Source organism: Triticum aestivum, chromosome 2B (genome assembly GCF_018294505.1).
Source record: "Triticum aestivum cultivar Chinese Spring chromosome 2B, IWGSC CS RefSeq v2.1, whole genome shotgun sequence".
NCBI classification, from domain to species: domain Eukaryota; kingdom Viridiplantae; phylum Streptophyta; class Magnoliopsida; order Poales; family Poaceae; genus Triticum; species Triticum aestivum.
The window spans coordinates 774,511,729-774,524,994 of record NC_057798.1 but is presented as its reverse complement, the minus strand read 5'-3'; the positions used below and the strand labels follow the sequence as shown (position 1 = coordinate 774,524,994).

The 13,266-nt window shown below is 41.5% G+C and overlaps 1 protein-coding gene across 2 annotated transcripts; it reads right to left on the bottom strand.

The window, feature by feature from the left end:
• Positions 1-2,556: 2,556 nt before the first annotated feature.
• Positions 2,557-12,874, bottom strand: LOC123047309 (cysteine-rich receptor-like protein kinase 6). Of its 2 annotated transcripts, none has more exons than XM_044470827.1 (18): positions 12,514-12,874; positions 11,884-12,001; positions 10,931-11,189; positions 10,610-10,838; positions 10,372-10,522; positions 10,069-10,281; positions 7,536-7,633; positions 7,325-7,437; positions 7,136-7,248; positions 6,986-7,028; positions 6,806-6,897; positions 5,893-5,941; positions 4,853-4,923; positions 3,690-3,812; positions 3,480-3,598; positions 3,338-3,383; positions 3,147-3,260; positions 2,557-3,062 (listed from the first exon to the last, which is right to left on the bottom strand). In XM_044470827.1, exons 2-18 carry the CDS (start codon positions 11,998-12,000, stop codon positions 2,994-2,996), a joined length of 2,019 nt encoding a protein of 672 aa, XP_044326762.1. In that variant the 5' UTR covers position 12,001; positions 12,514-12,874; the 3' UTR covers positions 2,557-2,993. The 2 variants fall into 2 exon arrangements, with proteins under 2 accessions (XP_044326762.1, XP_044326763.1); XM_044470828.1 differs by having other exon boundaries at positions 7,545-7,633.
• Between the last annotated feature and the right edge of the window lie 392 nt (positions 12,875-13,266).

Genomic DNA, 13,266 nt, shown 5'->3' with positions numbered 1-13,266 from the left:
CAAGATCTTACTCCCGCAACCCTAGTTCAGCCATCATCTTCTCTACATCCTCCATAGGTGCAGAGCCTGACGTGCCGCCGGTTGCCATCATGAACACTATCCCGAGATCTGACGAGGTTCGGGACTTCCTTACAAAACCCTAGAAAACCGGCTCGTCTTCCCCTTGAACCCTAGCCAAAGCTGAGCGGCGATGCAGGATCACACCTAAGGTCAGCCCGAACCCGGATAGAGAGGTAGACGACGGTAGGGAACAAGCTGGTCTCAAAGGCGGCCAAGATCGCCAGCCGAGAGGTGAAAACCTTAGCGTTCAACGCATGGAACTATCTGCATATATATACAATTGCTAATGACCGTATCTCTACCTAATAATAAAGCACGTAGGGTTTCCGCCCGTCTGTCGCACTGTTTTGCAAAAAAGTCCTTGCATTTTCATGAAATCAACCCGCAGTCTAGATTTAAGTCACATCGAACCGTTATTTTACAGTTTTTCAAAAAAAAAACTTAACTTTTTAGGTATTCCATCCGCGGATCATATTTAAGTCAAACAAATGCTTTTCTAAACCATCCATATCTTTTTAACCGTAACTCCGATTTAAACATGTTATATATGAAATTTCATTAGAAAAATATGTAGAATATGAATATAAGATTATTTTAACCTGTTAAGTATTTATAAATACTATTTTGGAAGATATTTAAGTCAAACAAATGGTTTTCTAAATTATACGTATCTTTTAAACCGTAACTCCGATTTTAACATGTTATATATGAAATTTGATTAAAAAATGTGTGAAATCTGAATATGATGTTAATTTTACCTGTTAAATATTTTTTTAGATATTGTTTTGGAAGCAAACTTGTAAATATAGCGCACGATCCATTTTTCTTTCGTACAGGCGGCGATTCGGATTGCAAATAAACACCCACTATAGTCATATAGGAAAAAGAAAACATCGAGAACTACACATGCATACCTCTGAATACATTGCAGGGAAAAACAACAGATTTCTCATCGCGAGTGTGAGAGAAAGCGAAAGAGAAAGAGAGGGAGAGGGAGGAGAGAGGGAGAGAGAGACGTCTTAGGATTAACCACATTCAAACACGTTTTGATTTGTGTGAACACTAAGGCCATCACCGGCGAGGGTGAGAAGAATGATAAGCGGCAACACAAATATGATGCATCGCAAAATAAAGAAAATGGACCTATTGTGGTCTTGAGTGATGGTTGTTCAGTTAAAAGTGTGTGTTATGTTTTTTCTCCCGTTGCAACGCACGGGCTCTTTTACTAGTATAGCTAATTAGTACTAATACGGCCCAAAATCAATTGTTTGTTGTGTTCTGTACGTGCCGAAGCCCAAAAGAGCCCATGCCCTCACATTGTTTACCCATTTAGCTGTCAACTGGACCTAGGCTCGAAAAGACCTAGCGAGCGACTGCAGGTCATTTAGATCGATTCCATGCGACCACGCCGCCGCTCGCCGCGATGCCAGTCGCCAAACGCCAAATAAATACATCACCGTGATGCAGCCGTGCTAGCCATGGGCGCCGGTGTTAATCGGCCGATATGTCAATAGTATTACGTACAGGCTCCATTCGAGTTTCTTGATCACGGTATGTATTCCTCACTCAAATCTAAATGTATTACGTACTTTACACTTTTGCTGATGGACTCCCGACTGCAGCCTTAGTGTAGTTGATTGGTTTACTTCATAACGGAAAATTGATTAATCTACTAATTACATGTTTTATTTTCTGAACGGGAGATTACTTTCTTTGAAAGATTGCTTGTGGAGAGGTTCTTCTTATTAGATTATCAAATTGTTCGATGAGCTTCTAGTCATGGATCTAAATTTTATTCGTTGAAATGAATCCTTCTCTCGTTGTCAAACATAAATTGCTTACCGAGACTTGTTATTTTTGATATTTTATATTTTGCGGCGCGACACAATGCATTGAATTGTGTTCACACTAACGTTGCTTAGAGCCAAGTGGAAAATAATTGGGTCGCACATTGAATCCCTCTTGCTTTCGCCCAATTTTGATGTCTTAGGTGGTGGAGTGGTTTTTTTTCCCGGCCCCCTCATGTCAAATCCTGGATCCGCCCCTGGCAAAGCTGTGTCTGGTGACGGGTGTGCTTCAGTGCTTAGGCTGATTGTGTGCTGTAAGGGGTGTTGAAGAGGGGATAGGAGAAGATCCAGGCTGCAAGGATGGAGGAGAAAGAGGATAGGGAAGACCCGAGCTCTGGTGGGTGATTCGCGGAAATGTAACGGCTGGCGATCCGGCTAATCAGTGGGTAGGATCAGCCGCCTGACACCTAGCATCTCCTCTAATATATTCCTATGAGACCCATAGTGTTTAGTTGTTAGAAATAAAATTTTCTAAATGAAATATAAACAATAAGTGATTTCACAATTGTATATGCACAAAGGCCTCACTTAATATTTCGAACCAAAGCCCCTCATATGTGGATGCCTGCGCCAAATGCGATGTGGCACCGCAAGTATATAAACTAAAGTTGGTCAGATTAAAATTTTCTACCAATAGTGATACAGTGGCTTATTAATAAATACTTAATATATTAATATCAAGAAGATATCAATTACATCCGGCCTATGCATCAATACGACTCAGAAAAAAAGTCCCCAAGAAAAACACGACTCAAGAGCTACTCAAGATATCGAAGTTGCACATAGTCAAATACTCAAATTATTACAAGAAAAAAAAGCGATCAACAAAACAGCTATAGCAAACAACAGCAGCAACCATCAACGATGCCAACCCCATGTAACAGGATAGTTACTCAATGACGCCTTTGGGAAAGGAACAACGCACTGGACCCAACCACTGTGTCCAGATCATGGATTTTCACCACGGAGAAGAATCCGAGTAAACTTCGCGCAATGCCTTTAACAAAGAAACTGTCGTGTGAATGATGTTATTGCCAGGTTCAACCAATGAAAATTGGACCTAGAGTTTTCACCCCAAACCTAGTGTTATGGTGGTTTAGAATGTTCTACTCCATGGTACCAATATTGTAACACTATGCAGTCGCGTCTGGGTGGCTGCATTAAATTCAGTTCAGTCATAAATAGTGAACAAAAGATTGGCCATAGTATACTAGTAGTATACAGGAAAGTCACCCATACCAAAATAGGGTAGGCCTTGGTGATAAAGAAGTCCCTGGTAACCGGCGCTTCATGCATTGGCTGGTCTCCTCCCACGATCAGTGGGCCTGGGTTTTCTCCATCGGGATTGAGAAGCTGAGGAATGCGCGTAGTAACATGAACAAAAGAGAAAATATATTATGTGCAGCCTAATTTGGAAAGGAGGGGAGTACCATATTCTGGAAAGTTCTCATGACCAATACAATTATGTCGCGCAGCCTGCAGAAGCATCATTCAATCAGATCTATGAATTTCCACCATTTGTGAAAAAAAGAAAATACATTAAACAAAAAGGGTTAGTAAGTGAGTTGGCACCTAACATCGTTATCCTCATTATTGGGCCCAGTTATTCCTTGTGTACTAAATTGTACATTTGAACCCCAGTGGGAAGTTACTAAAACAAACTGGGTAGTTTGTCCAATGGGAATTTCTGTCTGCAAATAAATGCACATAGAAAAATCAAACAATATCTGTCAGCGCAATCATAAATACCAAGCGAATAAATGTGCATGTCGGAGAATGTACCTGTAGACTTCGTGAATAATTTTCATCAATTACGGCTTCATCCTTATGGCTGAAGTTAATTTGATATCCAGTTCGTGTAAGCACTAACGTGGCCTTTTTCCATTCATCAGGATAACACCCAAGCTGTGCGAAGCAAGGCAGATGTCAGCCTGCAATTCTGGGTTTATCATTAGATCGAACTTTTTTGTTCAGCATTGTTACAAAACTGCACATTACACCATGCAGAAGCCAGTCAACTGAACTGGGTGTAAGCATAATGGGTTATGATGATCTTGTAATATCCTATCTCAGTATCACAAATTATGGTGCATGAAAAGTTAATGTTGGTGCATAGAAAAGACACTTTAAGTGACTTCATCATCTAATTCAAGTGGAATTTCTCAGATCACTAGTTCTAGCAATACAATTTGGTTCTTTTTTAATTACTTCAAAAGGAAGTCCCTATATATAATTTCCTAAAACTATGGATTTTCTTCTCCCAACAAATTTCAGCTACAATACCCTTTGAGCTTTGACCAATTCTACCAAGCTTTCCTCCAAAACTCAGGCAGTTTGATTTGATAAAATCTTAATTTGGAAGCTTTTTGTTATCAAACTAAGTAGAGTCAATTCCGAGCATAACCATCTTAATACACTAGAAGCAGTGTTAACAAGCTAACAGGTCAAGCCGATTTCTGCCAGTTTTTAACAGATCCTGTTGACGTTCTTTCTTGCCAGCCCTACTCGCAACCCTTCCTTGAGCAATTGCTTCAAGTCCGAGCTCCTAAAAATAAGCTAGAAAATTGGGGACCATTTCTTCTACTTTAAGTGCTAAGTCTAGTTTATCAGACGTCAAATGAAACAGCAGAGTATTGCAAGCATCTGGAGGGTTACAAGTTTTAAGTTACATTAACAACGCACAACTTTAAAATGTGATAGACTGTTCAAGTGAACACTCCATTAACTACAGAGTGGAGCGAATTTGTTGGGCTGAGTGTATGTGTGTAGTGTGTGTATGGGTTTTCCCCGAAAGGCGCACCCGTATGTATATCTACTCATCCATGAAGGCTGTAGCAAGAATGTGATAGAGCATTCCAGATATTTCCCCCAAATACCAACAGAATTTTACTTTGTTAGCACAGAGTTCAGACAGATTGATGGGTAATAAGTACTTCAAGACATACCAGGACAAAAACAACAAAGTTCGCTCTCCCCCTCGAAATAAATATATTGATGTCATTCTGCATACCTGGATCTGCACAATAAGATTGAAACTTGAATAATTCTAAGAAAATGAAGAAGTGTAAATGAGGTGCAGAGCTATCCAAACACTAGTGCATTAAATTAAGGAAAGCTTACAAGTGTGTTCACCGTACCTCAACATTTCACAGGCACAAAATGTTAAATAAATAGTGCTTATTATAAATCATAATTTTCTATAAAACCCAAAGAGTGAAACCGCGCATCATCATGTGTGACAAGGTAAAGACGTAAGTTCACTAACTTTCCTAGTCATTCATGCCCTTTTTTTAGACCTTGGTCTACTATATGGGTAAACAAGCATTGTCATCTTCTTCATGTTCTTCTGATGTGCTCCTAGTCTCCTACCAGACTCCCAATTCGAAATATTTAACACAGACATCCATGTCTATCTATCAGATGGCCACAAGTCTGTAACTCATCTTCTAATAAAATGTGGTTTTCCCACAAGCATGTACCATTACAACGGCGCTCATTCAATTTTTCTTTCTTTAAATAAACAAATGGTGCACAGGAATTTGAATATGTCTAAATTAGTGTTATTTGAAAAATTACTGTCAATTTATCACAGCCCTATGTTGGGAGGAAGTATGTATAGAGGTAAATATGCAACAGTAGAAAGAGCTAAAATGTTGTATATGGCTAATTTACATTAGTTTAATGCTATTGAGGGATTAGATGAACCTTCCACTTTACTAACAAGATACAAGGGACTAGCAAGTAGTGCTCCCTCCGTTCCATAATTCTTGTCGTGGTTTTAGTTCCAATTTGAACTAAAACCACGACAAGAATTATGGAACAAAGGAAGTAGTGAACTAGACATTTGTAAAAGTCAAACTATAAAAGTGAAACACATCAATTACAATGTTGATCCAATATTAATAGAGCAGATCATGACAATAACATTGCAATTTATGCTTGCAAGGATCCAAAAGCGGTGATGACATATACATCATGAACTTACCACAGGTTATCTTGCTCTCAGTGTTAGCAAACTGCATCACCAAATCACCCTATAGCAAATTCATGTGTCAGTGGTGTACAAAATTTCATTTCAATACGATTGAACAAAAAAGTCAATAAAAATTAGCAAGGTTAACTTCCGCGTGAAATATCATTTTAAAAAAATACAAGACCAAGAAACACACACCTAAACATGTTTTACTAAATAACTCAGACAGTTCTGGGCTTACGCCTTTACAAATCAAGAAATGGCATTTTGAAGGACAGGGTTGTGCTTTACAAGCTGTTCAGCGGGCTGTGGTTCAGATACTGATGCAATAAATGGTGAACAAAGAACAACATCATCAGGATACCAAGAATGTTAAAACTACCCAAACTAGTCTGTAAGAGTGGAAGGGAGAGACTTGGCAAGTATATATACAAATAACAAGAGAAGCCACAAAATGCTTCAAGGGTGGAAAATCAGGTTTAAATTAAGATAGTGGTATAAAATGCGAATATTTCAGCTTCCAAGGCCAGCACTTCATTTGAGTAAGTGAGGAGAACTGGCCTCTATAGTCAGCTTGATCAAATTTTATAGTGAACTGCACTTTACCAAAGTTGCCAAACAAAACCAGGTTCAGAAAATAGTTTTGTGTAGGTTCAGTTTTTCTTAATGTGCTGCAGAAAATCCCACTTCCATTAGCTTTCGTTATTTTCAACAAAATAGTGCAAATGTGTCTCGGTTGTCACTTGGGAGAAAGAGTGTAGTTCCTAGGTGGCTCCTTGGACGAACTTTTTTGCAAACAAATGTGTTTCTATAATGTGTTTGGTAACTTCGGAACTTGAGCACCACACAAAACTGTACTTTGATTGACCACATGGTCTTGCAGTCTGCAACACGAAATTGCCCCCAAAATATACTTCTTAACAACCTGAAGGTAATTGTCATCCACAGGAGTGTAGTCTACAGCTAGAAGCGTGCCAACATCATCTGCAGTAACCACATAGTCATGCCTCGTAGCACCTGAATTGCAGAACATAAGAACTAGTCAGCACAATTACTTCCCTCTGAAAATTATCACATGGATTGTAGGGCAAATTCCCTTCTTTACCTTCAATAGGTCGCCTGGTGCCATCTTCAAGATAGCGAACCCACTGAAAATAACATCCCATGTGAAAGGTTTATCATCCATTTATTGCAGAATTTGAAAATTCACAGCAAAGATAAAAGAATCACAAGCCAGAGTCAAAACACAACATACCTGGAAATAACCACGTGTAGTACCATTTGTAGGGAAACCACATGCTGTTAAAGTAAAGCCTAGTCTAGGATGCCCAGTAATTTGAAATCTCTCAATACCAGGTAATGGATCGCCTAGGTAAAAAGTATGTATATATCAATAGATATGATCTTGAATATTTTCTAGTTAAAAATTTAGTTATTTATTTACCATCAGCTAAGTGCCTTAGCTTACTAAAGAACTGCGAGTCATCACCCAATCTTACTTCTCCAGGACCAGCATTTTCTTCAACACAATTAGAGTGAGTAGTAGCTGATATGTCCCTGCAAGGTAGTGTCAGGCAAGAACATAGGTCATCTTTCCATGTTGATAACATATTTGACTAGATGGCTGGTAAATAACAGAGATTCAAAAACTAAACTGAGCATACTGATTAAAGGTGGATCCATGGTATGTTTGCTGAGCGTGTCGATCATTCCGATCTTGAGCATACTGAGGAAAAGTGTTCCTATTCGCCTCCTGAAATAAGACACAATCATAAATAAAGCTACAATGCTAAGCAAACTAGTTACAGGACCATGTTATCATGCCATATTGTAATATGAGGTTCATTTCTTTTTGACAGAGTTGCTTGTTGATGATTGGGGTTATATATGTTTACAAATTGAGTCGCATCGCTTAAACTATCCTGGACGAGTAATAGGCTTAAAAATAAAGTATTTTTGCAGTAATAGGCTTCAACAATCTAGAAGGCAACAATTAAAGACAGAACTACAGGCAGTCATGCAGAGTCATACAAAAGCTATTCGGCAGACCAGCATACTTTGATAAGCATTTGTTCAGATGAAAGTGGTAATTGACTATGTTCTGCTCTTTTGTGCTAACTTGATTAAAGGAATCATTTTGATGCAATTACAGACTTGTGAATTTCTTCTTTCTTATTTCTAGAATCCTTTGGTTTCCCTTCTTTTTTCGTTTTTTAAAGAAAAACCTTCTTCGTTGTTATCCATAAACATGTGCCTCGTGGGCCTATCTCTTAACACACACACAACATCGTAATAATAACTAGTTAATTGCCCGTCTGTTGCAACGGGGCATACATATTCTAGTGTTTCAATATCAATCGTGTCCGACATATACTTTACACCCACCATATTCTAGAATTTGGTAAGATTTAATTTGATTTGAGTATGGGTAGGGGAAGACAATAAAAGTTTTTATTTTGTTAAGATTTGATTTGATTTAGGTATAGGTAGAAGGCAAGAAAATTTTGATTTCGTTGAGACTTTGGTAAGATTTTATTTGATCAAATTAATGCAGGACATGGTTTTGGTAAGAATTGAGTTAATGCAGGACATGGTTTCCAATAAGCCAGAAAAGGTAAGTGCCAACTTGGTTTAGATGATTCCAAACCCCCCGCGGGGGGGGGGGGGGGGGGGTGGAGAGGAAAAACCAAGGTAGGGTAGACGGGGAAAAACCAACGGGGAGGGTGGAGCGAATCAATTCGATTTTTAGTGGGAGGGAGGAAAAACCAGTGTGGAGTGGGTGGTGGGAGGTGAGGAGAACGTACCAACTCCCCTTTAACAATAGAGATAATAGTAGAGATGGCAGCGGCGCGCCCGGCACAGAGGAATCCGCGCTGAATCTTCTCGAGCTGCTTGATAGTCTTCTAGTTGGTGCACCGGGATAGCGCACAGGACCGATTTTACCAGTGCCAGGCGCCCGGTTTTGGTCATCAGCCAGGCCTTCCAAGTTGGGAGGCATGCGGCGACCGAGTCGACCATGGGCTGCAGCTAGGCGGCTGATGAACGGCGCGTGGACAAGGGGATGCCGAGGTAGTTCTAGGCATCCATATCCATGAAGGAATGGACTGACCGCCTTGCTCTGGGAGGACCGGTGGATCAATGGCCAGTCCGTCCGCGAACTCCTGCCCAACCTCTACGACTGCATCCCCAAGCGACGGCGCACGGCGAGAAACATGGCGAATGGACTGAATGGCAACTCCTGGGCACGCAACATTCACGGCAACCTAGGCTTGCACGAGATTGGTCAGTACCTGCAGCTATGGCAGGTCATGCAGCACACAGTGCTCTCCCCGCCCTGGACCAGCTGATCTAAAAATGGACGGCGAGCGGCACCTACTCCGCACAATCCTGCTACTTGGCCACATTCCATGGATCGACGACTTGCTACTCCTGGAAGCTCATCTGGAAGAGTTGGGCACCACTGGCTGGCCAACCAAGACCGATGCTGGACTGCCGAGAGGCTGGCTCGACATGGACTGCAACATCACCCCCGCTGTCTCCTATGCGACCAAGAGCCGGAAACGCTCTGACACTTGCTGCTCGAATGCCCCTTCGCTCGCCAGGCATGGCACAAGGTGTCCTGGCCTGGCTGCGCATTCCATCCCTGATCCCCAACTGCGAGCCCTCCCTTATGGACTAGTGGAAGCATGCCAGGGAGAACACGCTGCCGAGCCTTCACAAAGCCCTGAAATTTGTTGCGCTGCTTGTGCCTTGGATGGTTTGAAAACACAGGAACAGTTGCGTCTTCGCAACGCAACACCATCCATTAAACACGCTACTCGATAGGATCAAGGACGAGGCCCTGCTCTTGGACGGCTGCTGGGGCACCTGGCCTCCGGCTTGTACTGCCACAAACCTGGGACGTACACTAATCACGCTGTAACCTGCGTGTCCTCGGACGTTTGTAACTGAACTTCTTACTTTTCAATGCAAGAAACGCAAAGCTTTGCGTTTTCTTGAAAAATAATACTCCAGAGATTGGGTCTGTATAAAATAGATTATGACTGATTCAAGCTAAGAAAATTCATGGCCATTAGCATAATACTTCTGTGGCGCACCACATAAAGACCCTTGGTTTCATTCCATAGGCAAACAGGACAAGAGCATAGTTTAAGAAAAGAAATTTTGTCAACAGCAACCAGTTCATACCTGAAAAATCAACAGCCAGTCCTTTCTTGCCGCGGAAGTACATTTAGTTTCTGTCTCATTCAGTCTATCGACGATATCCTGTATAGTTGGCCTTTTGTGTCGATCTTCCTGCACGCAACTTAAACCAATTTCAATGCATATCTTTACTTGCTCAGAATATGCATTCCTCCGATTTGATGTTTCAAGTAGTCTATTAGTCCAGTTTTCCTGCACCTACAGATTTAGAGCAACAAAGGAAAAAGGGTAATATAAGTATTACTTATGAAATACATACACATGGTCTCGATAAAGACAAAGTCTTACAAGCTTAGTGAATTCCTGTGAAGACATATCAGCGCTATTGAAGTAGCCAGTGCGTCCTGCCATTATCTTTATAATTACAACACCCAAGCTGAATATGTCGAACTTACTTGAGACTAAATTTTTTTTTATGTATTCTGGCGGTAAGTACCCACTGCATCATATAAAAAAAGTTACCAATGCTATACATCTGATCCAAAATAACTTACCTTCTCAATTCATTCACATGAATAATGCTTACATTGTTCCTAATAAACTTTGTGTAGCTCGTGTCTGTTCATCTCCAAAGAGCCTTGACATCCCAAAATCTGCAATTCTGGGAACCATATTCTTGTCTAGCAAAACATTGGCTGGCTTTAAATCCAAATGATAAATAGGAGGGTTTAATTCATTGTGGAGGTAATTTAAACCCTGGCAAATCCCCTTGATCATTCGATAGCCTTCCAGCCAATTATATCTATCACATTCATCTGCAGCACCGAATAAGGATAATTCTCAAGATGTTAATTTTAATAGTGATACCTTAACATGATAACAAAAGCAGGGAGAACATCATCATTACCAGAAATATACTTTTCAAGGCTTCCATTAGACATATACTCCAAGCAAAGCGCCCTATGCGTCTTTTCAGCAAGAACTAATTTTCCTTCATGCTGTACTTGTACTTCCTGAATATCATGGCAATAGCCAACTAACCGCACAATATTTTGGTGTCGGAGCCTTGTAAGATTTTTAAACTCATTCTGAAATTGCTCATCGTCAAGTCCCGGCATATCATAGAGCATCTTCACAGCAATATTTTCCCCATTTGGATGCATCCCCTACCCACGAATTTACATGGTTTAATTTCCTGTTCGCATAATAAAGCAGAAAGTGCTATGCTCGAAGGTGGTGACCCAAATCATTTACTGTTACATGACAGTATGTGAGTTAATCATTAACAATATTAGTAGAGAAATAAATATAGCTTCCTTCTGTGTTGCAGGAACTGCTCGTCTACAGAACGGGGCTGGTGGTCAACCAAGTTTACTCCCAGGGTCCAATGTTGCTGAGGGCTGCTCGACTTGAAGATGAAGGGGATGATACAAACTGAGTGAAAATCCTTCTGAAGGAAGCTGGGTTCGCAAATGGTTATGGGGATATATCTTTGCAGCCCTATGTGCCGTTGTATGTTTGTGAAGCCTTTGTGTTTGCCGCTAATTTGCATTATCTCTGGGCTCCTCACGCACTGGAGGCCTGGAACTTCTAATTATGATTTTGTCAGTGATAGGCGGCAAAAAATCCTAATGCTGAACTGAACCTGATGCAGATTTTATTGATGTTTATTATGTTTATTGGTGGATAGTGAAACCCAGCCTAAATGTCATATGTAGATAAAATATACAACTTGCAGACACATGCACACATACACGGTTTCTACTAAAGACTAGATCACTGAAATTATATACCTCTTCGTCAAAAAGATGATAGTTGTATATTGCTGATGTAAGGAAGCCATGCACATCATAATCTTACCAAGTAAACTTTTCCATACGAACCGCTACCAAGCTTCCGCTCCTCGGAGAAACCATCTGTAATTTCTCGTAATAAATTGAGCGGCATAACCAGTGGCTCCGAATTCTCACTGTCCATGCTGTTGCAGAAAGAAATAAAACTTGTATCTTTATATTTTACAGTTCGAATAAGCTAGCATTACAGACTCCTGATCACTTTAACATCTTCTCCTTATTGCACAAATAAGATCTGAAATATAACCTCCGTCCCAAATTATTTGTCTTAGATTTGTCCAGATATGGATGTACCTAACGCTAAAATGTGCATAGATACAGATGTATCTAGACAAATCGAAGACAAGTATTTTGGATTCTCAAAAAAAAAAAGACAAGTATTTTGGACCGTTCAGCATGCGCGGTTAGCTATCTCAAAATCAGTAAAAAAGAAAAGAGGGACACCGGGATAGTTTGGGATGAACGTTTTTCTTCCAGCTCATACAGCAAAGATTGACATGGTAATTAAGCATATGTAGAGAGGTCGTCAAGTGCAGACCCGGCAGTAACACAGAGCAGTGACGATATCAAACATGCATGGACTTTAGACAAAATCCATTCGATGGACTAAAAGGAGAGCTATGAGGAAAGATCTAACCTGGGGTGAGAGGGATGCTGCTAGTCAACGGCAGTGGAATTAAGGAGAATCTTGGTGGCTCTCTTTTCCCCTTAAATCCAGAGGCGGGCGAGTGAGAGCGCGCTATGGAGCTCGGTGGAGGCGGTGGTCCCTACTGCTGCCGGCTGAGGATTAAGGTCCGGGAGGCGTCGGGGCCTGCTTCCGACCGGCGGAGGCGGCGGTGGCAGTGGAGGTGGTGGCGGCGGCGGCGGCGGGACAGAGCCGCGGCGGCGCGCTCTGGAAGTCGTAGTCAGATCCACGAAGGGATCCACGGATGAACACAGTAGAAAGAAAAATGGGGAATAGCTCCACATGGATCGATGCCTCTCGTAGCATAGAAATAATGATGAGAACAGATCTTATAAAACTAGTAGTTGCCACTACACTCGTGTTAGTTTAAACGAAGTGCTATGGCGCGACGTGCACTCGCACTTATATCTCGCCATGGGCCGGGCCTGAAAAAGCCCACGGCAGAAAACTGAGGCCCAGGCCCTCCCAAGCCCTATCACTAGGCCTACTTGTCAAGCCCAAGCCCGGCCCATCTAGTAAAAAGCCCTAAAAAGCCCTTAGGGCTTAGGGCCATGGGCCGGGCCTCTTCCTTAAAATGTCAATATGCCAAGCCCAAGCCCATCCAGGCCCTACTGGTGGGCTCAAAATTCAGGCCCAAGCCTGGCCCATGGGCAAGCCCATCGGGCCTAGGCCCTGGATTTTAGGGTCAGGCCTGGGTGGGCCGAC

Bases quoted from the DNA above. Each gene is read 5' to 3' on its own strand.
- LOC123047309 (XM_044470827.1), bottom strand. From the start codon at position 12,000: ATGGACAGTGAGAATTCGGAGCCACTGGTTATGCCGCTCAATTTATTA. The intron at 7,249-7,324 runs GTAAATAAATAA...CTTTTTACCTAG, and splicing joins GCTAAGGCACTTAGCTGATG to GCGATCCATTACCTGGTATT. The intron at 5,942-6,805 runs GTTGTTAAGAAG...AATTTGCTATAG, and splicing joins TGGATGACAATTACCTTCAG to GGTGATTTGGTGATGCAGTT.